This window comes from Ascaphus truei, chromosome 13 (assembly GCF_040206685.1).
Source record: "Ascaphus truei isolate aAscTru1 chromosome 13, aAscTru1.hap1, whole genome shotgun sequence".
Lineage (NCBI taxonomy): Eukaryota > Metazoa > Chordata > Amphibia > Anura > Ascaphidae > Ascaphus > Ascaphus truei.
The window spans coordinates 6,101,899-6,126,970 of NC_134495.1; the positions used below are offsets into that span (position 1 = coordinate 6,101,899).

General features: G+C 48.2%; 1 protein-coding gene and 1 long non-coding RNA gene across 12 annotated transcripts in view; one reads left to right on the top strand and one right to left on the bottom strand.

The window, feature by feature from the left end:
- The window catches only part of ATXN2 (ataxin 2), a 78,929-nt gene extending 75,862 nt beyond the window's left edge, over positions 1-3,067 (bottom strand). For 7 of the 9 annotated variants that reach the window (XM_075568168.1, XM_075568166.1, XM_075568167.1 and 4 more), the window contains exon 1: positions 2,596-3,067. In XM_075568168.1, coding sequence (XP_075424283.1) covers positions 2,596-2,702 — 107 coding nt within the window. In that variant the 5' untranslated portion in view covers positions 2,703-3,067. The remainder of the gene's footprint in view (positions 1-2,595) is intronic. The other 2 variants (XM_075568169.1, XM_075568170.1) reach the window with 1 other exon arrangement.
- A 572-nt stretch (positions 3,068-3,639) lies between these two features.
- LOC142464727 (uncharacterized) overlaps positions 3,640-25,072 on the top strand; it is a 40,404-nt gene continuing 18,971 nt past the window's right edge. The window contains exons 1-4 of one of the 3 annotated variants that reach the window (XR_012787708.1): positions 3,640-3,670; positions 12,549-12,657; positions 13,483-13,564; positions 14,338-14,552. This is a non-coding gene — a long non-coding RNA (uncharacterized LOC142464727). Of the gene's footprint in view, positions 3,671-4,978; positions 5,383-12,548; positions 12,658-13,482; positions 13,565-14,337; positions 14,553-25,072 lie in introns of those variants that run through there. The other 2 variants (XR_012787706.1, XR_012787707.1) reach the window with 2 other exon arrangements.

Below are 25,072 nucleotides of genomic sequence, written 5' to 3' on the forward strand. Positions count from 1 at the left end.
TGAATACACAATATTATTCAGTGAAGACATATACCTGAATTCTCCCTCAGGTGAATTCTAAACAACTGTGTGCTGTGCATAATCTTAACTACATTTACATCTAATAGGCAAAGAGCAACACCATGTTGACATCATAAATTCTACAGAGATGGTGACAAATATACAATGTATACCTACTGATATTCATCTTTAAATAATAAAAATGTTAAGAGTCAAGCAGAATACGGAGAAATGGGTCACATGAAGGTTAGACAGAACCAAGTAATTAGAACACGTTATTACATATGCAAAAGGTACTTGTGACAGTTACAAAAACTAAACTAGCTATAACATTTATTAAAAAATGTTTTTACCAGGAAGTAATACATTGAGTTACCTCTCGTTTTCAAGTATGTCCTGGGCAAATAATACGGTACTAATACAAATACTACCCAGAGCACTCAGTCCCAGAGGGGCTAGCAAGACATTCAGACTAAAGAAGTTACATTGTGTGCCTGTCCTAATTTGTTTTTACCTATACATTTAAAAGAAAAAAACTATAATGCTTAGACGTGTAAGTAAACACAAGCAACATACTGACAACTACAACAAAGGGAAACAGAGTGTAGTGTGTGGTACATTGTGCCAGTAGCTGGCCCTTTAATCCTTGCCCTAGCAGCACAGGCTGGGAGAAGGAAGCTGCTTCACTTGTAGTGGGAAGGACACCCGGCTCCTCCCGTCTGCATTCAGCCATATTGCAGTGTGCACAAGAAACGAGTTCAAACCGAAAGCCAGAGCCCTGACATGGGAGACTTGTGCACTAACCCAGTGTATCCGTCATCACAATGCAGATGTAACCATCACACTCATGCCACATGTGATTTCCTGCATGGGTGTGTATTGGCCAGCACAGCACAGATTAACTCTGCGGCAGCACCTCTGGGAATGTCAGCATTCCTACAGCAAAACATGGGCGCTGTGCACTTCCCCAGCAACACAAAAAGGGCAAACAGGCCGGCTGCGTGTGCACCAAGGAGGCATGTGCTGACAGATAAAGGAGCAGGGCAGGCGGGATCATGGGCAACATGGGGTTTTATTTAACCGTTTCGCATGTGTGACACGCTAACATGTCCGGATCACAGCCGTGTGGCAGCTGTGTGACACAGGAAAGGGAACAGGGAGCCGGGGCATGCGGTGTGATGAGCGGGTGGAAGGGAGGAGAGAGCCGGGGCATGCGGTGTGCTGAGCGGGTGGCAGGGAGGAGAGAGCCGGGGCATGCGGTGTGCTGAGCGGGTGGCAGGGAGGAGGGAGCCGGGGCATGCCGTGTGCTGAGCGGGGAGCAGCGCCGCGCACACTCACAGCAATGCGCAGCCGGCAGCACGCCCTGTCTGCCATTGGAGAGCATGGAGGTTTCCCGGAGTGCAGCGAGCACTGCGGATTAACCCCCACACGGCCACACAGCTCATGCAAAACCGCATTGCCAGCCTCGCTGGGGTTAAAGGAAGCGGGGGGAGGGGGGACACAGGGGGCCTACACCTCCGAAGCCTTCAAACCTAGCGGGATAGCAGCTTGGCAACCATAATATTGCCCCCTCCCTCTCTAACCTCTACCCCAAGGGGTATCTGGGGTGGAGGAAACGAGGCGGTGGGTGATCGCCCCAAGGAGGGCAAAGTGGAGTTAAAGGGGCTATGCCGTGACCCCACCTAACCCCGTGTATTCTGCTGCCCCAGGGGCAGCTACAATAAAGAGATTGGGGGGGGCGGTAATTTTCAATTGGGAATGGTAAATATGTCATCATCCATCAACATTGGGGTAATGGCGATTTCTATTCCACCCTGTGCACCCAATTCCCAGCCAAGCAGGAAGACCCCCCCTCAATATATTGGGGGGTGATAAAAACATCCCCTCACTTGGTTTTGCCACCCATAACCCAACCAAAAAGGTGAATGAGGGGAAAGTAAAGTGTATCATATCAGGCAGTCACCCCCCCTCCCCCCATGCTCTAACTCCCCCTCAGCCCTTTTACCCCCATCCTCTCACAGCACTCTTACCCCCCAATGTTCTTTAACTCCCCCCCCCCCTCTCACAGCCCTTTACCCCCCCCCCCCCCCTTAGGGCCTCTTTACCTCCAGACCCCAACATGTGACGCCCCATCACAAACCTGCCATCACCCTCCCTTTCCCCAGCAATAACCTGTCGTGCCCCCAGTAAGCTTTGGGGGGGGGGGTTAAAAGCCCCCTCCTTAAAAACACAAAACAAATAATCAGATCCACCGCAGGAGACCCGGGTTTAAACACACACACACACCACAAAATGGTGGGGAGGGGGGTCGGCCATTGCTTAGCGCGCAGTAAATGCGGCTTTAACGTTGACTCTATGGATGGGGAGGTGAATGGGTTGGGGAAGATGAGGCGTTCGGTAGCCGGCTGTGGCACTCACTCGAGGGCCGCGGCTTCTCAGGCCTTCACCTTCAGGGGCCTGGGAAAGGGCCTGCAACGCCACGGGCGTGAAGGTGAAGGCCTGAGAGGCCCTGCGGCCTACTACCACCCCCCTTTCCCCCTCACCCGCAACGCCCTTTAATAATGGCTTCTCCCCCCTCCATACACAATCACCCACCTGCCCATATTCTGCCTTCCTCCTCCTCCTCCTCCTCCTCCTCCTCCGGCCGCCGGGACGCTGCCCCCACCGGGCTTTCGGTTATTACCGGCCTGTTTCATGGACATGACGATCCCATAAACTGTGCCCTTCTCCTCCCCACTCCCCCCCAAAAAAAAACAAAAAAAAAATGTAAAAAAAATTAAATTAAAATTCACAGAATTTTACAAAAAAAAACCCTCTTGTTCTAATAATTAAAATTAAGATGTTTAAGAAACCAAGTTTTTTTGGGGGGTTAAAAAAAAAACTCCCCCAAAAAAACAAACAAAATAACGAAGGTCTGACACCGCGCCGAGGCCTAGCAGAGAGGTGCGAGCCGCGGGGTGGGGTTCTCGGGGGACGCCGGTGAGGAGAGAAGTCTCCGCGGATGCCACAGGCGAGGAAGACCAGAAGCAGTCTGAGGGGAGAGAGCAGGCCGCGGAGGGATATACAAAGCACCCGCCGCCGGGATGTAGTTCCGCCACAGCGTGAGGTGAGGGTATAGAGAGAGAGGGGGGGGGGAGGTGTGTTGGTTACTTGGCTGTGTCCCCCCCTCCCCCCGTCTTACCCTGCGGGGACCCCCGGAGGTTGCCTCTCAGGGGTCTGTTCTTGTGTTGGGGTTTAGGGGATAGAGAAAGGGGGTGGTTTAGCAGAGGGACTACTTACGGGAAGTCGGAAGGTGACGGAGTGGACAGTGAGAGGGAGGGGGTGAGGCGACGGCACGTGAGCCGGTTAGTGCTGCTGAGAAGTGAAAGGCTGAGTGAGGGGTGCTAACAAGTGTAGTATATGTAAATATGTAAATATATATATATGTAAATATATATATATATATATATATGTAAATATATATATATATATACATATACACACACACATACACTCACTTATATTTTTTATATAATATGCATACAAGATATGGATATATGTGCTGTGTGTATATATATATATATATATATATATATATATATATATATATATATATATATATATATATATATATATATATATATATATATATCCAGGATCACGAGGCAAGAAGGAGACAGCACACTCAAAGGTACAAAAAGCAGCGTGTATTCAGTAGAAAAACCGGCACATAAACCCGACGTTTCGGTCTCATAGTTATACGTTACCGTTCCAAGGATTGGTAAACAAGAGACAGCACTCAATGTTGAAAATCAAAGTGTATTAGTGATAGCTAAAATACACCCAGAAACCCAACGTTTCGGTCCTACAGAATGGGACCTTCCTCAAGGTCCCATTCTGTAGGACCGAAACGTTGGGTTTCTGGATGTATTTTTGCTATCACTAATACACTTTGATTTTCAACATTGAGTGCTGTCTCTTGTTTACCAATCCTTGGAACGGTAATGTATAACTACATTCTCTATATGGGACGTGCACCTGTGGCTTACCAGCACCTATTGGAGTGCCAACTGCCTTATCTGACTATATATATCTATATAATCGAAAATCTTGTTTGTGAGTGTCTGGAGACCATTTGCTTGGTCCGTCGGTCCGCCCGCCCTTCCGCGGCTCTCATTGGCCGGTGTGTCTTGCCCCCCCGCCCTTCCACGCCCCTTCCACTCCCCTTCCACTCCATGCCCCCTGCCCTTCCACACCCGGGCAACGCCGGGTATATCTGCTAGTATATATATATATATATATATATACACACACACACACACATGTGTATAGTGTCTATGTATATGTACAAGTGTGTGTATGTATGCATGTATAATGTGTGTGTGTATATTGTATTGTATGTCTTTATTTATATAGCGCCATTAATGTACATAGCGCTTCACAGCAGTAATACACGTGGTAATCAAATAAATAACAGATAATATAAATAACAGATCATGGGAATAAGTGCTTTAGACATAAAAGTAACATTAAGGAAGAGGAGTCCCTGCCCCGGGGAGCTTACAGTCTTATTGGTAGGTAGGGAGAGAGTATAGAGACAGTAGGAGGGAGTTCTAGTAAGTGCGTCTGCAGGGGGCCAAGCTTTATGTATCGTGTGTTCAGAATATCCACAGTGCTATTCATATGCTTCTTTAAGCAAGTGTGTCTTACAGGTGGATATAATATACAGTAACAGGTAACAGTAATGAAGCAAAACATTAATAATCAGGGCTTTTTTTGTGAGAGTGCGCACTGGTGCCAGTCTCTCTTACCTGCTCCTCATCTCCAGCGTCTTCTCCTTGTCATGACGTAGCATGAGGAGCAGGAGAAGGTAAGAGGCTGGCTACTAGCACCTATTCGTTAAAAAAAACAAAAAAAAACACCGTTAATGATACTGGTTGCATACCGTCCAAAATAGGTCAATAAAGATGCAAAAAGGGGCAGGCACTCAAATGCAAAAAAAACCTGTATTTAATGACTCAACTTTTCAGCTAATACAAGAGCCTTGTATCCCAGGGGATATTTCTACAGCTCGTGAGTGAGAAGAAGTTCAGAGAAGGCTCTAATTTATGCTTTTCTTTTTCATGAATATACTTGTGATCTGATTATAAATACGAGAGCCCTGCCATAGTGACGTTACCCACTGATGAAGCACGTTGCCCATGCGAAACGCGTTGAGCTCTCATCACTTTCACGTCATACGTGTAGACGGCAGTCAGCGGATCAACTGTGTAGCCTCCACGGGTCCTTGCTGCAAGCTCAGAGTCCGGGGACGTGGTGAACCGGGTCCTGGCAGAATCACGTCAACTGATTTTCTCAGCTCTCACGGGGACACCGAGGAGCCTACTTTAAAGTTTTTAAATTGTAAGTCCAGGCTATATGTTTGTGTGTGCTGTGTCTTTTGTTTTGATATATATACAGTATATATATATATATATATATATATATATATATATATATATATATATATATATATATTACAGTGGTCGAAGTGCCCTTTCCTGTTCAGTGCCCCTATGACTGTCCTGGTACATCATGGGGAATGCTAGTTTGTCAGGGGCTGATTGGGCAGATCGAAACATATCGAGCCCTCCATTTCTGTTTCCGCCACCCTGGTGCTTGTCATGTGATCACTAGTGAAGCGATCTCATGACGTCAATGCTGGCCCGAAACGCACTATTTTTAGCTCTGGGGACCCCCGGTTCCTGAGATACCATTCTAGTTGCCAGTTTGCTTTCCCAGTTTTCAAAGATGGCACTCGCAGTCATCTGATAGGTATCTGCAACATCACCACCACCACAACTTAGACACTAAATGAGAAGAAAATTCAATAACTTCAGGCAACTTTAAAGAAAAAAAAAAAAAGATTTGGTTAAAGAGACAAGAAAAAGAATGACTGGGTTTGGAAGCAAACAAAAGTCTGTGACATCACAAGGGTGAATAAATTAAAATGGCGGTGGGCCAGACATAGCGCAAGAAGACATGAACATCGTTGGACAAAGATGGTACTCGACTGGATATCAAAAGACCAAGACAACAGCCAAAAGTAAGATGGGAGGATGAAATCAGAAAATGTGTTGGAGCGATGTGGAGAAGAGCGGCTGTGACCGCAGGACCTGAGAGATCATTGGGGGAGAGTTCATCCAGCAGTGGGGAGACACGGGCTGGGGAGGATGGGATGAGTGAATGTGTGGGAACGACGTGGAGAAGAGAGGCTGTAACCGCAGGACCTGGGAGATCATTGGGGGAGACTTCATCCAGCAGTGGGGAGACATGGGCTGGGGAGGAGGATTTGAGGGAATGTGTGGGAGCGATGTGGAGAAGAGAGGCTGTAACCGCAGGACCTGGGAGATCACTTGGGAGACTTCATCCAGTAGTGGAGAGACACGGGCTGGAGAAGAGGAGATGAGGTAATGTGTGGGAGAGACGTGGAGAAGAGAGGCTGTAACCGCAGTACCTGGGAGATCACTGGGGAGACTTCATACAGCAGTGGGGAGACACAGGCTGGAGAGGATGGGATGAGGGAATGTGTGGGAGCGACGTGGAGATGAGAGGCTGCAACCGCAGGACCTGGGAGATCACTGGGGAGGCTTCATCCAGCAGTTGGGAGACACGGGCTGGAGAGGATGCGCGTATTTTCAGGGCTCTAATTGTAAAGTTATCTTTCTTCCCTTTAAACGATATAAACCATGCAAATGAAGTTATCTTCTGCCATAAGACGCCTTACTGTCCGTTTATTTTAATAGTCTGCAAAGTCTCTCCCAGTGCCAAAAGGTGGAAGACTACTTGGTAAATATCGGCTAAGATGAGTGAGGAGCCCTGACCCAGAAAGAAAATCATTCTTTATTTGAATCATTCTAACATTGAGGGGGACACTGAGCTTGTTTTTGCCATAAGAAATTGTTTAGTTGTCTCATACCCAGAGCCACCTCTGTGTTGAGAATTATGCATTTTTAGACCGTGATGCGAGAAGGCCAGTGTTTTTCAACAGGGGTTCCTAGGAACCCTTGGGTTCCACAGGCATCCTTAAAAGGGTTCCCTGCAATTTCCAGGTAATTAAAAAATTGAACCAAATACAGAAGAAATTAAAATGCATCTGATCTCAGACGCGCTATTAGAGTGTGTTGGGGTTTCCTTACAATGCATCTGATCTCAGACGCGCTATTAGAGAAGGTTGGGGTTCCTTACAATGCATCTGATCTCAGACGCGCTATTAGAGAGGGTTGGGGTTCCTTACAATGCAGCTGATCTCAGACGCGCTATTAGAGAGGGTCGGGGTTCCTTACAATGCATCGGATCTCAGACCCGCATTTATTTATTTATTAAATATTTTACCAGGAAGTAATACATTGAGAGTTACCTCTCGTTTTCAAGTATGTCCTGGGCACAGAGTTAAGACAAATAATACATGTTTACAAATACAGTTACATAATGCGCAGGGTATCCTCTGAATGTCACAATATAATTATAGGGTTCCTTAACCAGAAAAGGTTAAAGAAACACTGGAGTGGGCTGTAAAATACATTGTATCTGGGCACGGCTTAGTAAATATGCCCCGTTCTGTGCTCGATGCATTACTGTCCTTGATGTGCAATATAAGAACCACTTGGCCCATCTAGACTATCTATTCTACAATCTATTGCAAAGCCTCAGAACCTTGTCATTCTTTTGTATTTAGGATTAAGCCTGGAGTCTATCCCAAGCGCTTGGAATCCCCTAAGGCTGCGAACCCGCTGCGGCCGGCGGGGCGCACAACCGCGCGGCCGCGAACCACCAGACCCCTGTCCGAATGGTCCCTGCCCCCGCTGCCTCCTTCCGGCAGGGCTGACTACGTACTGTGACGCGTCAGCCGGCCGATGCTGCAGGATTCTTGTGAATTTCGGCGCTGACGCGTCACGCGGTACGCGAATCAGCCAATGGGGAGGAGGGGAGGGAAGGAGCTAGATGGGAGGCGCCTTGGGCGGGGAGCAGGGAAGGAGCTGCGGGTTAAAGTGTGTGTGTGTGTGTGTGTGTGTGTGTGTGTGTGTGTGTGTGTGTGTGTGTGTGTGTGTGTGTGTGTGTGTGTGTGTGTGTGTGTATATGTGTGTATGTGTGTATGTGTATATGTATATATATATGTGTGTATGTGTGTGTGTATGTGTATATGTGTATATGTGTGTATGTGTATATGTATATATATATGTGTATGTGTATGTGTGTGGGGGGGTGGACGGCACCACGACCAGATCCCTCCCACTCCCGCCCTCCTCCCTCCCAATCCGGCTCCCTACAGACCGCGTATCGCGGTCTGTGTCTGTCAGCGCCCCGCCTGTGTGCAGTGCGGGCGCGCTGACTGAGGGAGCGGGGCCTTAGCCTTACTGTCTTAGCACCCACCACCTCTGCTGGGAGGCGTTTCCACTAACCCACCACCCTTTCTGGAAGTAGTTCCTCACCTTTCTCCCGAACCTCCAGATTCAGATCACCCCCTATTCTTCTAACACTTCTCCAAAATATGCTGCCATCCTGTACCTTGTTAAAAAAAAACCTTGATGTGTTTATAAGTTTCAATCCTTCACCTCCTGCTTCTTCTCTTCTCCCAAGCTAGACATATGTGGTTTGTTTAGTCTTTCCTGTAGCCCAGGCGTGGACAACTCCTGTCCTCAAGGGCCACCAACAGGTCAGCTTTTCAGGATATCCCTGCTTCAGCACAGGTGGTGTATTCATTGACTGAACCACTGATTGAGCCACCTGTGCTGAAGCTGGGATATCCTGAAAACCTGACCTGTTGGTGGCCCTTTAGGACTGGTCTTGGCCGCCCCTGCTGTAAACCATGCATCATTTTGGTAGTTATTCTTTGCACAACCTCTGTTTGTCTCCTGGAGATATAAAGCCGTATTCTAAATAGTTGGAACCAGCCCGGCATCCCATTTTCGGACAAAAACAGCCCAGATGACCGCTGTGGACAATAAAGCCTCCCTTATGTTACCAGAGGGGGCAGCTATGCATGGCAAAGCAGTGTGTCCCGGGTAGCAGGGTGGGGATGGGGAGAGCTGGGTGGGGATGGGGGGGAGCAGGGAGGGTTGGCGGAGCAGGGTGGGAATGGGGGGGAGCAGGGTGGGGATGGGGGGGAGCAGGGTGGGGATGGGGGGGAGCAGGGTGGGGATGGGGGGGAGCAGGGTGGGGATGGGGGGGAGCAGGGAGGGTTGGCGGAGCAGGGTGGGGATGGGGGGAGCAGGGTGGGGATGGGGGGGAGAAGGGTGGAGATGGGGGGAGCAGGGTGGGGATGGGGTGAGAAGGGTGGGGATGGGGGGAGCAGGGTGGGGATGGGGGGGGATGGGGGGGAGCAGGGAGGGTTGGCGGAGCAGGGTGGGGATGGGGGGGAGCAGGGTGGGGGTGGGGGGGAGCAGGGTGGGGATGGGGGGGAGTAAGGTGGGGATGGGGGGTAGTAGGGTGGGGATGGGGGGAGTGGGGGGGAGCAGGGTGGGGGGAGTGGGGGGAGCATGGTGGGGAGTGGGGATAGCAGGGTGGGGATAGGGGGGAGCAGGGTGGGGGTGGGGGGAGCAGGGTGGGGATGGGGGGAGCAGGGTGGGGGTGGGGGGAGCAGGGTGGGGGTGGAGGGAGCAGGGTGGGGGTGGGGATGGGGAGTGGGGAGAGCAGGGTGGGGTGGGGAGTGGGGAGAGCAGGGTGGGGAGTGGGGGAAGCAGGGTGGGGATGGGGGGTGGGGGGAGCAGGATGGGGGTGGGGGGAGCAGGGTGGGGGTGGGGGGAGCAGGGTGGGGGTGGGGAGTGGGGAGAGCAGGGTGGGGATGGGGAGTGGGGAGAGCAGGTTGGGGATGGGGAGTGGGGAGAGTAGGGTGGGGAGTGGGGGAAGCAGGGTGGGGATGGGGTGTGGGGGGAGCAGAGTGGGGATGGGGGGTGGGGGGAGCAGGGTGGGGATGGGGGTGGGGGGAGCAGGGTGGGGATGGAGGGAGCAGGGTGGGGATGGGGGGGAGCAGGGAGGGGATGGGGGGGAGCAGGGTGGGGATGGGGGGGAGCAGGGTGGGGGGGAGCAGGGTGGGGGTGGGGGGGAGCAGGGTGGGGATGGGGGGAGCAGGGTGGGGATGGGGGGAGCAGGGTGGGGGTGGGGGGGAGCAGGGTGGGGGTGGGGGGGAGCAGGGTGGGGGTGGGGGGGAGCAGGGTGGGGATGGGGGGGAGCAGGGTGGGGAAGGGGGGGAGCAGGGTGGGGATCGGGGGGAGCAGGGTGGGGATGGCCTCAGCTATATGATGTCCGTTGCTTATCACTAGGGGGATTTAAATTACAAATATTCCTGTGCCCGCTCTACTTTATCTGGTTTTAGAGGCGCATCTAGTTTTCTGGTTACAGACACACACATATGTGTATATATATATATATATATATATATATATATATATATATATATATATATATATATATATATATAAACAGGACAGGCGCTCCAATATAAACCAGTAGAAATGTATTCTCAATGTTTCGGCTCCCATCGGAAACCCTTATCAAGAGGGCGCTCTTGATAAAGGTTCCGTTGGGAACTGAAACGTTGAGACTATATTTTCACTTGATTTATATTGGAGCGCCTGTCCTGTTTTTCCCTATTTCCCTATTGTCTCTGGACTATATATATATATATATATATCAATGAAAAGAAAAAGAAAAGCGTCCCAACTCAGCACTCAAGTATACTCAGAACAAATATCAAAGAAAATTATGATTTATTTAACAGCACAAATAATCAAACATAAAATACAAAAAAATATTAAAACAAACCCTGACATCCTCCTGTGATAGAATATGTATCAGATATATATATATATATATATATATATATATATATATATATATATATATATTCTTGCTAAACAATTCTAATCAGCCAGGGTTTTCTTCTTGAGGGTTTTGTTATTCACCTGATCACCGTACACGACGGTTACTGGAAAGTGAAACTAGCTCTGACTATGCAACGCACCTCGCTATTTCATCACCATGTTCTGCGCGCTGGCAGGCTGCAGTGTTAACCTTTCGCGTGCCGGGGTTATGAAAGGGCATTGGAATGTAGAGACTGTATTTGTATAGTAGCAGGTGAAAAAAATGTCAGCGTTTTAAAGAGGCAATCCAAGGGCCGCGGTTTCGTTTCTTTTCAACGTAAGATTCAAGCCGGGGGTCTCTGGAGCTTTGCTCCAGGCACCCCCTGATTCCCGAGGGTACTTACCACGGTTTGGAGTGCAGGTAGCAGCTCCGAAAGCACTCGCTGGGGTTCATGTAATGGCGGCGTTCAAAGATCCCGCGCACCCTGCAGGCCAATAGGAAGCCGTGACATCATCCGGCGTGGCTTCCTATTGGTCCGTGTGACCAGGACCTTTAAACACCGCAGTGATACCGGCACCAAACCGAGGTAAGTATATTCGGAAGCAGGGGATTCCCGGGGCTGGAATGAATGGGGTTCAGCACCCCCTGCTTCAGTTCTATTTAAAAAATAAATAAAAAACGTGCTTACATTACTCCTTTAAGTGACCCAAGACATACTTTGAACTTTATAAGGGCTGGCGCTCTATGGGGTCCTGTGACGTACAGGGTATGCCATTCCATACATGCTCATTTTCTGTTACTGTCCTTCGTTCACTTTAGTAAGCAAAGCCTTGTTGGAGTATTATGCTTAGTTATCCTTACTTCTGCGGAGCCGGAGAGGTGTGAGCTTTAGATGGGAGCTTCTTGGGAAGTCGAAACTAATATCATTGTGGAAGTGATCCCATTAGCCTAGGGATGCTGTGTCCAACCCCACAGACAGGAACAATGTTTTATTGGCTAATAGTGGGCATCGTTGACACAATTGAGGGGTGACCTTACAGCCAATTGATTCGGACACATACTAATATGTACCATGGCAGAGTATAAAGCAAATGCTACCAATTTAATTCAGAGGTTCAAAGAGAGGCGGTATGAAGATGGGGGGGGGGGGAGTTAGCCTTTTAAAGAGAAGATAGTTCTGATCCCTAGGGAAACTGTATTAAAGTCCTTCGCCAAAAAACTGACATTAATAATCGCATCTCATTAGTAACTACATAGTGTACTATTTTGAGAAAATTGAAAATAATTATTTCCAGACACTGGAAAGTTTTCCCTTAGAGATCCTGTATATGTTTCTGTTTACAGAAAATACTCTGCTCTCTTTTAGAAGATATAACAGGAGATCATCCGATTTAAAGCAGGTTTAATGGCAAAATCACAACCATTTTTCTTTTTGTATCTTCTCCGAATTAGGGTAAGTTTCAATGCTTACATTGTGGCCATTGTTCTACTGCTATTAAAGGAGATGTCTTCTATCATCCTTTAACTGGTGAAAGGATCCCTTAAAAAAAAAAAAAGATGAGGCAGCCTGTGACACGGACTTTGTCATTTGTGCCCATGTGGCAAATAAAAAGACCTATTAAAGACAGGTTATATCAGTACAGACATCATTATTACCAATACTGGTCCCCCAGTAGCGAGGCATTTTCATGCTATACTATTTCACAATTACTATACTTTTATCATAGGACAAATACTACCATTTCCGAGAAGGGGGAAATCGAGTCCAACGTCTACTGCAGTGATTTTCAACAGGGGTTCCCCGGGCATCCGTAAAGGGTTCTCTGCAATTTTCAGGTAATTTGAAAATAGTACTAAATACAGAAGAATTTACAATGCATCTGATCTCAGACGCGCTATTAGAGAGGGTTGGGGTTCCTTACAATGCATCTGATCTCAGACGCAGTATTAGAGAGGGTCGGGGTTCCTTACAATGCATCTGATCTCAGACGCAGTATTAGAGAGGGTTGGGGTTCCTAACAATGCATCTGATCTCAGACGTGCTATTAGAGAGGGTTGGAGTTCCTTACAATGTATCTGATCCCAGACGCGCTATTAGAGAGGGTCGGGGTTCCTTACAATGTATCTGATCCCAGACACGCTATTAGAGAGGGTTGGGGTTCCTAACAATGCATCTGATCTCAGACGCAGTATTAGAGAGGGTCGGGGTTCCTTACAATATATCTGATCTCAGACGCGCTATAAGAGAGGGTCGGGGTTCCTTACAATGCACCTGATCTCAGACGCGCTATTAGAGAGAGTTGGGGTTCCTTACAATGCATCTGATCTCAGACGCGCTATTAGCGAGTGTTGGGGTTCCTTACAATACATCTGATCTCAGACGCGCTATTAGAGAGGGTTGGGGTTCCTTACGATGCATCTGATCTCAGACGCGCTATTAGAGAGGGTTGGGGTTCTGCAGAATTTCACATAGGGTTCCAAAGCCAAAAAAAGGTTGGAAACCACTGGTCTACTGTGTTGTGAGGCATATAGGATTTAATAGCCTCAGCACTATGTCCCCGAAAGTAATGAACTAGGATGACAGCCTCTATTGATTTTTATGAAAAGACCAGAAGATTTTGTCAGACACATGGGGGGTAAAGCTGTTTTGTCATTTTATAGGACTTGTATATATCGAAAGAAGCATCAATTCTGACAATACGGTATACCTAGGTGGTGATGACCTGATATCCCTTACCATAAGGTAAGCAGGCACTTGTTTAGGGAGGACAAGTATATTAAAGGTCTAAGAAGAAGTGTAATTTACAGTTGGATGAGAACTCTTTTCCCCTCCTTTAGTGTTATATGTTAATCATGGCTAATTTGTTCTAATGCAATTCCTTCTTTGTTTGCTATTATTACTACATAGTACAGGGGTGCGCCCCCCAGGGGTGGCGGGAGATTTTGCCGTGGGTGGTTGCAGAGGCCCCGCGCTCTTCCACATGGCATTTAAATTAAATGCCGGGGGGATCGCGTGAGTCCCCTGCAACACTTCACTTACCGGAATTCAGCCGCTCTGTGACGCATCGCCATGGCAAATGTCATTTCATGCCGCGGGGCCATGTGACGTGGATATCAGAGGGGGGGGGGGGCGCGAGAGCGGCACAATGAAGATGGGGGGGGGCGCAGCAGGAAAAGTTTGCGCTCCCCTGACATAGTATATGCCTCATCATTTTACTCTTTTGTGAGAATTGATTTGTTCTTCAACACTATTTTTATTTCACTCGTCAACACTCACAAATCCAACCCACGCTGTCTTTTCCCTGTGTTTGACTCTCTCCTCCGACCTTCTCCTCCCACTTCCCTACCTTCTCTTCTCAGGCCTTTGCCGACCACTTTAAAGGCCAAGTGGATGACATCTGCACAGAGATGTCCCCTCTCCCTGCTCTCTGCTCCCACCTAAATCTTCTTCACACGTTGACTCCTTTTCTCCGGTTACAGAGTTGGAAGTTTCTAAGCTGATTTTCTCTTCTACAGACGATCACTTGGTGACCTCATCAACTCTTTGGGCCTTAGACATCATCTCTATGCAGAAATATCTATCCACCTCTACCCTCACTCCTGCAATCCAGTCCCAAGTCTCGGGTCGCTTGCTGGCTATATCCTCGTGTATGGCACTCCGCCCGCCTTAGGCCGAGGCCCCGCTGCGTCAGTCAGCGCGCCCGCACTGCATGCAGCCGGCGCGTGGAGAGGTAATTGACTGCTACCTGCGGTCTGTAGGGAGCGGGAGCGCGTGGTTTGAGCTGGGGGCTTTAGCGGGGGTCTCCCGGGCTGCAAGAGGGTGCATCGAGCCCCCACACATGCCCTCTGCTGCTCGCTCTCCGTGCTGCTCCCCCCCCCCCCCTCGGTTGGTCGGTCCCTCCCCCCCTGTCATCCCCTTCCTCCCTGTCATCCCCCCCCCCACCCCGGTCCGTCCTCCCCCCCACACACACACAACATATACATATATACACACACTCCCCCCCCCCCTACCTTTTGGAGGTGGGGGAAGCTCTGACAGTTCCAGCCCCCAGCGCTGATAGGCTCACCAGCGCACCACGTGACGCGTCACCGTTCGGGATCGCAATCCTCTTGCATCCCCTGGCGGCTGGCGTGTCACAGCGCGTAGTGAGCCTCGTCGGAAGGAGGCAGCGGGGACAGACAGGCAGGAGGTAAGGGGCTGGGGGCCCGCGCGGCCGCCACAGCGGGTCCTCAGCCTTACACGTAATAAGGCTAAAACTGAGCTCATATTTCCCCCCTAAACCTGACCCAATATACCCCTTTTCCATCAACGTAAATGGTAATACCATCTATCTGGGCGCCAAAGCGCGTTGCCTAGAAGTAACGTTTTAGTCTTCCCTTTCCTTCTCTATTCTCATTCAAGGCATGGCTAAAACTTGTCGCTTCTTCCTGCGTAATATTGCTAAGATCTGCTATTTCCTCTGTTATGCTACTGCTAAAACTGCAATGCCTGCCCTTATCCTCTCCCATCTGGGTTATTGTAACACACTGCGGACAGGTCTCCCGGCCTCACCACTTCCTACTTTGTAATCTATCCATAATTCTGCTGCTAGAATTCCCTTTCTCCCAGAACAGTCTCTGCTCGTCTCCTCCTTAAATCCCTCTACTGGCTTCCCATCAAATTGCAGAACACCTACAAAGCTCCCCTCCTTACCTTCAAGGCTCTCTCCTCATCTGCTACTCCCTACATATCATCTCTGCTCTCTCGCTGTGCCCCTGCTCGCTGCTGCGCTCTGCCCATAACTGTCTCCTCTCCACCCCTTTCACCTCTACGGCTCTCTCACCTTAAACCTTCTCTCACTCACTGCCCCTTACCTGTGGGACTCCCTCACTCTCAGTATACGCCAAGCACCTTCTCTCCCTACCTTCAAGGCAAACCTTAAAACACCTTTTAAATGAAGCATCTCAATAGCCTGCACTCATGGCTACTGTCCCACACCCACAGTCACTCATAACAACGATTGTGGCCAAGCGCTGCCATCTACAGCACTTATTCCCTCGCCTGCTGTCTCTGTAACTCTCCCAACATACCAGTTAGGCAAAGAAGAAAATACCAGTGCAGAAATTCAAATAATAGATTTTGGAAGGGCATATAAAATATATATATATATATATTGAATGAATAAAAAGCACATGAATAGTGCCACATAGAACATACAGTACTAAATGGAAAGATAAGTGTTGCATAAAATCGATACAATGTTACCAGATTTCCCATGTGAGAATTGCTCTTTATATGTAGTTACCAACTTGAGGCAATGTTGTAATAGCCCACACTCTGAAGGAAGGCAAGGCCGCTAGGGAAGGCACCCGCTCTCAGCTCAACGCCACACACAGCCACACACCAAGCGTAGGAAGGTAAGTTCAGCCTCAGATTGCACTCCACCTCTTAATCGTCGCTGCAAGCGTACGCCAGCTGCCTGTTGGACATGGATCAGATCCGGATAGGGAATGCACCCGCTCCCGGTCCTCAGCTGTGGTTGTTAAGCACCGCACGACCTCGTCTTCTGAGTGGATGCAATTGTTGATATATAAAAATAGCCAAATAGGCAATAGAGCTAAATATAGATATTAGAGTGAAAAAAGAGAGAAAAGCAGACAATCTATTTCCAACGCGCTACGTATCAACAGATACTTCATCAGGGAGTGATCGACTATGAGAGTGTGTGCTATTTAAACCCCAAAAAGTTGAAATCTGGGTGTAGACAGATACAATAGATTGAAGTAGATAGCACCTTCTCGGTTCACTGATTTTACTTGATTAAACATCAGATAATTTTAACACAGAGTGGATTTACATAATCCTGCCTCCCCCCAAAAAAGCATCCTGGCACATAGTCATACAATATCTTTCAAATTCTAACTATGGATCATTATAACTCTAACTAAATAGCATTACATAGTCCTTTGAACCTGGAATGATAAAGAGAAAGAACAATATGAGAGTGACAAGAAAAAGACACACAAAGACAATACTAGTCCATCAATACATTGTAATGGGGAAGGAAAAGTCCTCCAGCGCCTGGATTCAGGTCCTCCTCCCCGTGTGAGTGTGCGTGGATTCAGCGCCTGGATTCAGGTCCTCCTCCCCGTGTGAGGGTGCGTGGATTCAGGTCCTCCTCCCCGTGTGAGGGTGCGTGGATTCAGGTCCTCCTCCCCGTGTGAGGGTGCGTGGATTCAGCGCCTGGATTCAGGTCCTCCTCCCCGTGTGAGGGTGCGTGGATTCAGGTCCTCCTCCCCGTGTGAGGGTGTGTGGATTCAGCGCCTGGATTCAGGTCCTCCTCCCCGTGTGAGGGTGCGTGGATTCAGGTCCTCCTCCCCATGTGAGGGTGCGTGGATTCAGGTCCTCCTCCCCGTGTGAGGGTGCGTGGATTCAGGTCCTCCTCCCCGTGTGAGGGTGCGTGGATTCAGGTCCTCCTCCCCGTGTGAGGGTGCGTGGATTCAGGTCCTCCTCACCGTGTGAGGGTGCGTGGATTCAGGTCCTCCTCCCCGTGTGAGGGTGCGTGGATTCAGGTCCTCCTCCCCGTGTGAGGGTGCGTGGATTCAGGTCCTCCTCCCCGTGTGAGGGTGCGTGGATTCAGGTCCTCCTCCCTGTGTGAGGGTGCGTGGATTCAGGTCCTCCTCCCCGTGTGAGGGTGCGTGGATTCATGTCCTCCTCCCTGTGTGAGTTTGCGTGGATTCAGGTCCTCCTCCCCGTGTGAGGGTGCGTGGATTCAGGTCCTCCTCCCCGTGTGAGGGTGCGTGGATTCAGGTCCTCCTCCCCGTGTGAGTGTGCGTGGATTCAGCGCCTGGATTCAGGTCCTCCTCCCCGTGTGAGGGTGCGTGGATTCAGGTCCTCCTCCCCGTGTGAGGGTACCATATCTTTCCTTTTTCTATTGTTATTACATTTTATTACGTCATGTCCCTTTCTCCTCTACTTTACTGAAGACATCGTTGTGGGCAGTGTGGGCAGTGTGGGCAGTGTGGGCAGTGTGGAGGGGTCTCTTCCAAGTGTGAAATAGTCACATGTACGTGTATGTTTTAAAGTATGTACATATATGGTATATTCTTTGTACACACATTGTACCGCTGTCTTTTGTCTTTCTGCCCTGATTCATTCTCATTCTCTCATTCTCTCTCTCTCTCTCTCTCTCTCTCTCGACACACACACATATATATACACATATGACGACTTGAATCCATGCGCTGGAGGACTTTTTCTTCTCTGCTAATGTTTTCTGGCGGAATTGGAATCACCTCCTTGGCCTCTAGCTGCGGGACTTTAAGTACAATATTTATTCATTTTCAATTTTTGTACATCCTTATTACACTCTCTATTTTGTGCTGGTGTATATTGTTAGGGGGTCTTTTGGTTGGCGCTAATTCCATCCCTTCAAAAATACATTGTAATAGAAGCAAGGAGGTTCTGTCATAATTAACCACACAAATACCAAAGCGGGAGAGCAACCATGGCCCGTCACATGAGTAATATAAACTCATATTAGCTAACGGGGAAGGGGAAAGAGAGGCGCGCTCTCCTGGTGTAATATTGCTTGAACAATTTATTACACTAATAAAATCAATTGTGGTTCAACTCACACACAACGGCTGATAGCTCGCAGATTTGAGTATAATACTCAGACAGTCCCCAGCTCGGCTCAGTATACGCCTCACTGTCTCTCCGCGTGTAGTTCGCGTTGTGCGTCTTCCGCTTTGCTAATGACCCGGAAGTGATGTCAGTACACACCCGGCGCAGTCCCAGGCTCCGCTGTGGGTGGGATTGTGGCTGTAGCACTCCGATCACTCTCTCCAATCCACAGCCAGTCAAAAGGGTGATTCTGTATAGAATCTCGCGACGCACGGTAATGCAGCGAGAGACGCAGTGAGAGACGCCGCACTTCTGGAGACTTATTCCGCCTTACGCGTTTCGTCGTACACTGACAACTTCTTCAGAGGCTAGCAAGCTAATGGAACCAACAGCCTCTTAAAGCACTGGGATCAGCTGATAATAATTAGTTAATTAGGGTAATTAAACATGTTCCCTCAGTGCTTCAGTAAGAGTCTGGTGGTTACCATGGCAATTCTACATACTGTATATAGCTAGAATACATATAGTGAGCAATCCAATACTAGTGTGGATCATATAATAAAAATAAAAACATTGCTCTCATTAAAATGGTGTCAAAATGATCTACATAGATATCCTAAATAATTAAAGGAAATTATACCATATATTATATTGTATTAGGCACTGGTAAGTATATGAACAATACCCTTGAGAACCTAATTCTTAATGAGAGTGCTACAAAGCACACATAACATATAGCTTAATTGGATATGCTTTGGGCAAACAAGAAAGAGGGGGAACTTCCGTCGTACAAGGATAATTCTGAAAAAGAGGAGAGAATTAAAAAAAAAGGGGGGGGGGAAGAAATAGGGGGTTAAGGGGAAGGAGGGGGGGTGTAGGAAGCAAAAGTGACAGGAGGAAAAAGGAAGGAAGGGGGAGAGGGGGAAGGGATCCCCTACAAATAACCTGCGCATGGAAATGAATACAGAACGATATTAGCTAACAGTCATTATGAAAAGATAGAACATGCTACCATCAGACACCATATTATATAATCCCTAAAATAAAGAAATAATATCAAGATCTTCATTTAGCCCAGATGGCATCATAGTATTTTATTGGAAAATCCCATAACTCTTCTGTTTTGAGAGTGTTTTTATTCTGTCACCACCCCTCCTGTCCACTGGGATATATTGAATACCGCTGTATCTGGCATAACAATCTATTCGCAGGTAAAATTATTATTTGGGAACGCTTCGTTGATGATGTGTTCTTGGTATGGAGCTCTATTGCCTATTCGGCTATTTTTATATATCAACAATTGAATCCACTCAGAAGACGAGGTTGTGCGGTGCTTAACAACCACAGCTGTGGTTTAATCCAGGTGATCAAGCCTTTTCTCATCTCCATGACGGTGTCACGTGGAGGCTGACGCTGAGGACCGGGAGCAGGTGCATTCCCTATCCGGATCTGATCCATGTCCAACAGGCAGCTGGCGTACGCTTGCAGCGACAATTAAGAGGTGGAGTGCAATCTGAGGCTGAACTTACCTTCCTACGCTTGGAGTGTGGCTGTGTGTGGCGTTGAGCTAAGAGCGGGTGCCTTCCCTAGCGGCCTTGCCTTCCTTCAGAGTGTGGACTATTACAACATTGCCTCAAGTTAGTAACTACATATAAAGAGCAATTCTCACATGGGAAATCTGGTAACATTGTATCGATTTTATGCAACACTGTTATCTTTTCATGTAGTACTGTATGTTCTATGTGGCACTATTCATGTGCTTCTTATTCATTCAATAACTATTATGTGAATTTCTGCGCTAGTATTTTCTTCTTTACCTTTGTCCCGCCTTAATGTCATGAGCTATCAATCTTACTAGCTGCATTTTTTCACATTTTGTGCAATAATTTGACCAATTGTTTTATACAATTTTGGAAGTGGCTCAATTGAGTGCACCTTTATCCATTTTTCAACTCAATTATACCACTTAGATTGTAAGCTCTCCGGGTCAGGGATTTCCTTTCCTATTGTCTGATGTTATTTATTGTACTTATTATACTATATATATGGTGCCGCTTCAGCCTGAGTTGGAGCTGGGTTACACATAGGTGTAACCCAGCTCCAACTCAGGCTGAAGCGGCATCTCACCACGGACCAGTCCCCATCAAAGACGGACCAGATCTTAAAATTGTTCAAGCAATATTTCACTAGGAGAATGGGCCTTCTCTTTTTGTTTCTTTCTCCCTTTCATACATATATATACACATATACATATATACATATATATACATAGTGCAGAATAAATGAGTTATTCAGTATTAATTCGACTTTGAACCTGTCAACCAACCAATGGAAACCCTTCTTCCCTAAGGCTGCGCTTATAGTGCCGACGTCGCCCGAAAACAAATGCATTGTCGCCACCGTGTGTACTTATAGTAAGCGCGACAAAGCGACGTGACGCCGCGATTTTCGGAAGCCGGGATTATTTGATTTTTCAGGGGCTGTCGCCTCATGTGACAGCCCCTGAACCAATCACTGCCCTGGTCGCCCGCGACACCGGCGCAAAGTGAAATACAACTTTCGCTAGTGGCGACGGATCACGCGGGCACTATAGGCGCGGCCTAACCCTCTGCTTATCTTGTGGTTGGACTGTGGGTGATGAACGACCCGCCCCCTGCAATGTAACGTCAAACTCAAATATATATATACCATTACATTTTAAGTTACGGTGGGTGAAAAAGGCAACAAAAAACCTCCACCGTTAGCACATAGCCAATAAAGAATATCACTTGTGAGCACATTCACGTCTTAGACATGTCTGCACCCTGCCTTTCAACCATTATCACCTCGCATACAGTGCTCCCACTGCAGCAAGGGATTCTGGGAAGAGAGAGAAATATGAATATGATCTGGCCATGTCTCCCTGCAGCAGTGCTACAAATCGCTTCTGCATGTGCAGATGTAGCGTCACCGCGATGACATCACCGGATCGCTCTGCAGTTTCTGGTATAATTGAGGCCTAAAGCAGAACATAATAGATGTATTCATGCATAACCTGATCAGAGCTACATACTGCACAGCTGCCGTCCATGCACCTAACTAACATTCCACTGTCACTAGTCATTGTTGCTAAAAATTGGCCACTAATTGGAATGCTCAGTGGCTGCTTTGTAGTGGAATTATTTCATGACGGGGGTGACCTCTCCGCACTCTATAGCTTTGTGCTTTTTAAAGGTGGATACTTTTGCTTTTGATGACGTAAACCTGCAGTGCTTGCGCCTCCGAGAGCATGAGGTTTCTAGGATTGGTTCGGCAGTTGCTTGTTTGTTCTTTAGTGATTTCTCTGAAGCTTGAGCCGTTTGTCATTCATCGGACAGTATAATGTCCATCGATGACTCCAGCCAATTGAATTTACTGTCGTCATCTGAGTTTTTTGTGGCTTGTCTAGTCCTGCGACCGAGCACATGTTCTGTTGATTTGTTGTGATACTAAGTATAAGATTCGCATCCATTAGCTGGGGGTTTAATGAAGACACGAGCGCCGGGTTTCCAAACTTTTTTGAAGTGAAACTTCTTTGCTGGCGCAAATTACCCTCATGGCGACGGAAGTCGAGTAGCGGAAGTGACGTCATTTTGGGCAAAAGAGGCCGTGGCATGCGCAGCAGCCGCCGGCTCGCCACGAAATGCGCAGCAGCCGCCGGCTCGCCACGAAATGCGCAGCAGCCGCCGGCTCGGAGTGCATGCACAGGAGCAGCAGCAACCCCGCCACAATTTGGAAAATGGAAACACCACACACAGACACAGGTAGAGACACACACACACATAGAGACACACACACACATAGAGACACACACACACATAGAGACACACACACACAGACACACACACACACAGAGACACACACACACACAGACACACACACACACAGAGACACACACACACACACACACACACACATAGAGACACACACACACATAGAGACACACACACACAGACACACACACAGAGACACACACACACACAGAGACACACACACACACACACACACACACAGAGACACACACACACACACAGAGACACACACACAGGAGGAATTCACAGTTAGTGTAAATATAGAAGTGCAAATAGCTAAAACAGCGGGTGTGGGCCGAGCACACACGTTCTAAGTTAAACTTCTTTGTATTTTGTCACTGAAATTGTGTTTTGATTTTTAATTAAAAACATCACAAATATAATTTCTGTGACAAAACAGTGACAAAAGAAAAAGAAGTTTCACTTCAAATGCGCGTGCTCGGCCCACATGCCCCTTTTTTGTTGTTGTACCCCAACAATCTCTAATAGTGTCTGAAATCAGATGCATTGTAAGGAACCCCAACCCTCTCTAATAGCGCGTCTGAGATCAGATGCATTGTAAGGATCCCCAACCCTCTCTAATAGCGCGTCTGAGATCAGATGCATTGTAAGGAACCCCAACCCTCTCTAATAGCGCGTCTGAGATCAGATGCATTGTAAGGAACCCCAAACCTCTCTAATAGCGCGTCTGAGATCAGATGCATTGTAAGGAACCCCGACCCTCTCTAATAGCGCGTCTGAGATCAGATGCATTGTAAGGAACCCCAACCCTCTCTAATAGCGCGTCTGAGATCAGATGCATTGTAAGGAACCCCAACCCTCTCTAATAGCGCGTCTGAGATCAGATACATTGTAAGGAATCCCAACCCTCTCTAATAGCGCGTCTGAGATCAGATGCATTATAAGGAACCCCAACCCTCTCTAATAGCGCGTCTTAGATCAGATGCATTGTAAGGATCCCCAACCCTCTCTAATAGCGTGTCTGAGATCAGATGCATTGTAAGGAACCCCAACCCTCTCTAATAGCGCGCCTGAGATCAGATGCATTGTAAGGAATCCCAACCCTCTCTAATAGCGCGTCTGAGATCAGATGCATTATAAGGAACCCCAACCCTCTCTAATAGCGCGTCTTAGATCAGATGCATTGTAAGGATCCCCAACCCTCTCTAATAGCGTGTCTGAGATCAGATGCATTGTAAGGAACCCCAACCCTCTCTAATAGCGCGCCTGAGATTAGATGCATTGTAAGGTACCCCAACCCTCTCTAATAGCGCGCCTGAGATTAGATGTATTGTAAGGAACCCCAACCCTCTCTAATACCGCGTCTGAGATCAGATGCATTGTAAGGAACCCCAACCCTCTCTAATAGCGCGTCTGAGATCAGATGCATTGTAAGGAACCCCAACCCTCTCTAATAGCGCGTCTGAGATCAGATGCATTGTAAGGATCCCCAACCCTCTCTAATAGCGCGTCTGAGATCAGATGCATTGTAAGGAACCCCAACCCTCTCTAATAGCGCGCCTGAGATCAGATGTATTGTAAGGAACCCCAACCCTCTCTAATAGCGCGTCTGAGATCAGATGCATTGTAAGGAACCCCGACCCTCTCTAATAGCGCGTCTGAGATCAGATGCATTGTAAGGAACCCCAACCCTCTCTAATAGCGCGTCTGAGATCAGATGCATTGTAAGGAACCCCAACCCTCTCTAATAGCGCGTCTGAGATCAGATACATTGTAAGGAATCCCAACCCTCTCTAATAGCGCGTCTGAGATCAGATGCATTATAAGGAACCCCAACCCTCTCTAATAGCGCGTCTTAGATCAGATGCATTGTAAGGATCCCCAACCCTCTCTAATAGCGTGTCTGAGATCAGATGCATTGTAAGGAACCCCAACCCTCTCTAATAGCGCGCCTGAGATCAGATGCATTGTAAGGAATCCCAACCCTCTCTAATAGCGCGTCTGAGATCAGATGCATTATAAGGAACCCCAACCCTCTCTAATAGCGCGTCTTAGATCAGATGCATTGTAAGGATCCCCAACCCTCTCTAATAGCGTGTCTGAGATCAGATGCATTGTAAGGAACCCCAACCCTCTCTAATAGCGCGCCTGAGATTAGATGCATTGTAAGGTACCCCAACCCTCTCTAATAGCGCGCCTGAGATTAGATGTATTGTAAGGAACCCCAACCCTCTCTAATACCGCGTCTGAGATCAGATGCATTGTAAGGAACCCCAACCCTCTCTAATAGCGCGTCTGAGATCAGATGCATTGTAAGGAACCCCAACCCTCTCTAATAGTGCGTCTGAGATCAGATGCATTGTAAGGAACCCCAACCCTCTCTAATAGCGCGCCTGAGATCAGATGCATTGTAAGGAACCCCAACCCTCTCTAATAGCGCGCCTGAGATCAGATGTATTGTAAGGAACCCCAACCCTCTCTAATAGCGCGTCTGAGATCAGATGCATTGTAAGGAACCCCAACCCTCTCTAATAGCGCGCCTGAGATCAGATGCATTGTAAGGAATCCCAACCCTCTCTAATAGCGCGTCTGAGATCAGATGCATTGTAAGGAACCCCAACCCTCTCTAATAGCGCGTCTGAGATGAGATGCATTGTAAGGAACCCCGACCCTCTCTAATAGCGCGTCTGAGATCAGATACATTGTAAATTCTTCTGGATTTGGTACAATTTTAAAATGGCCGGAAAATTACACGGAACCCTTTAGGGGCGCACCGGGGAACCCTTTAGGGAGGCGCGGGGAACCCTTTAGGGGCGCACCGGGGAACCCTTTAGGGAGATGCGGGGAACCCAAG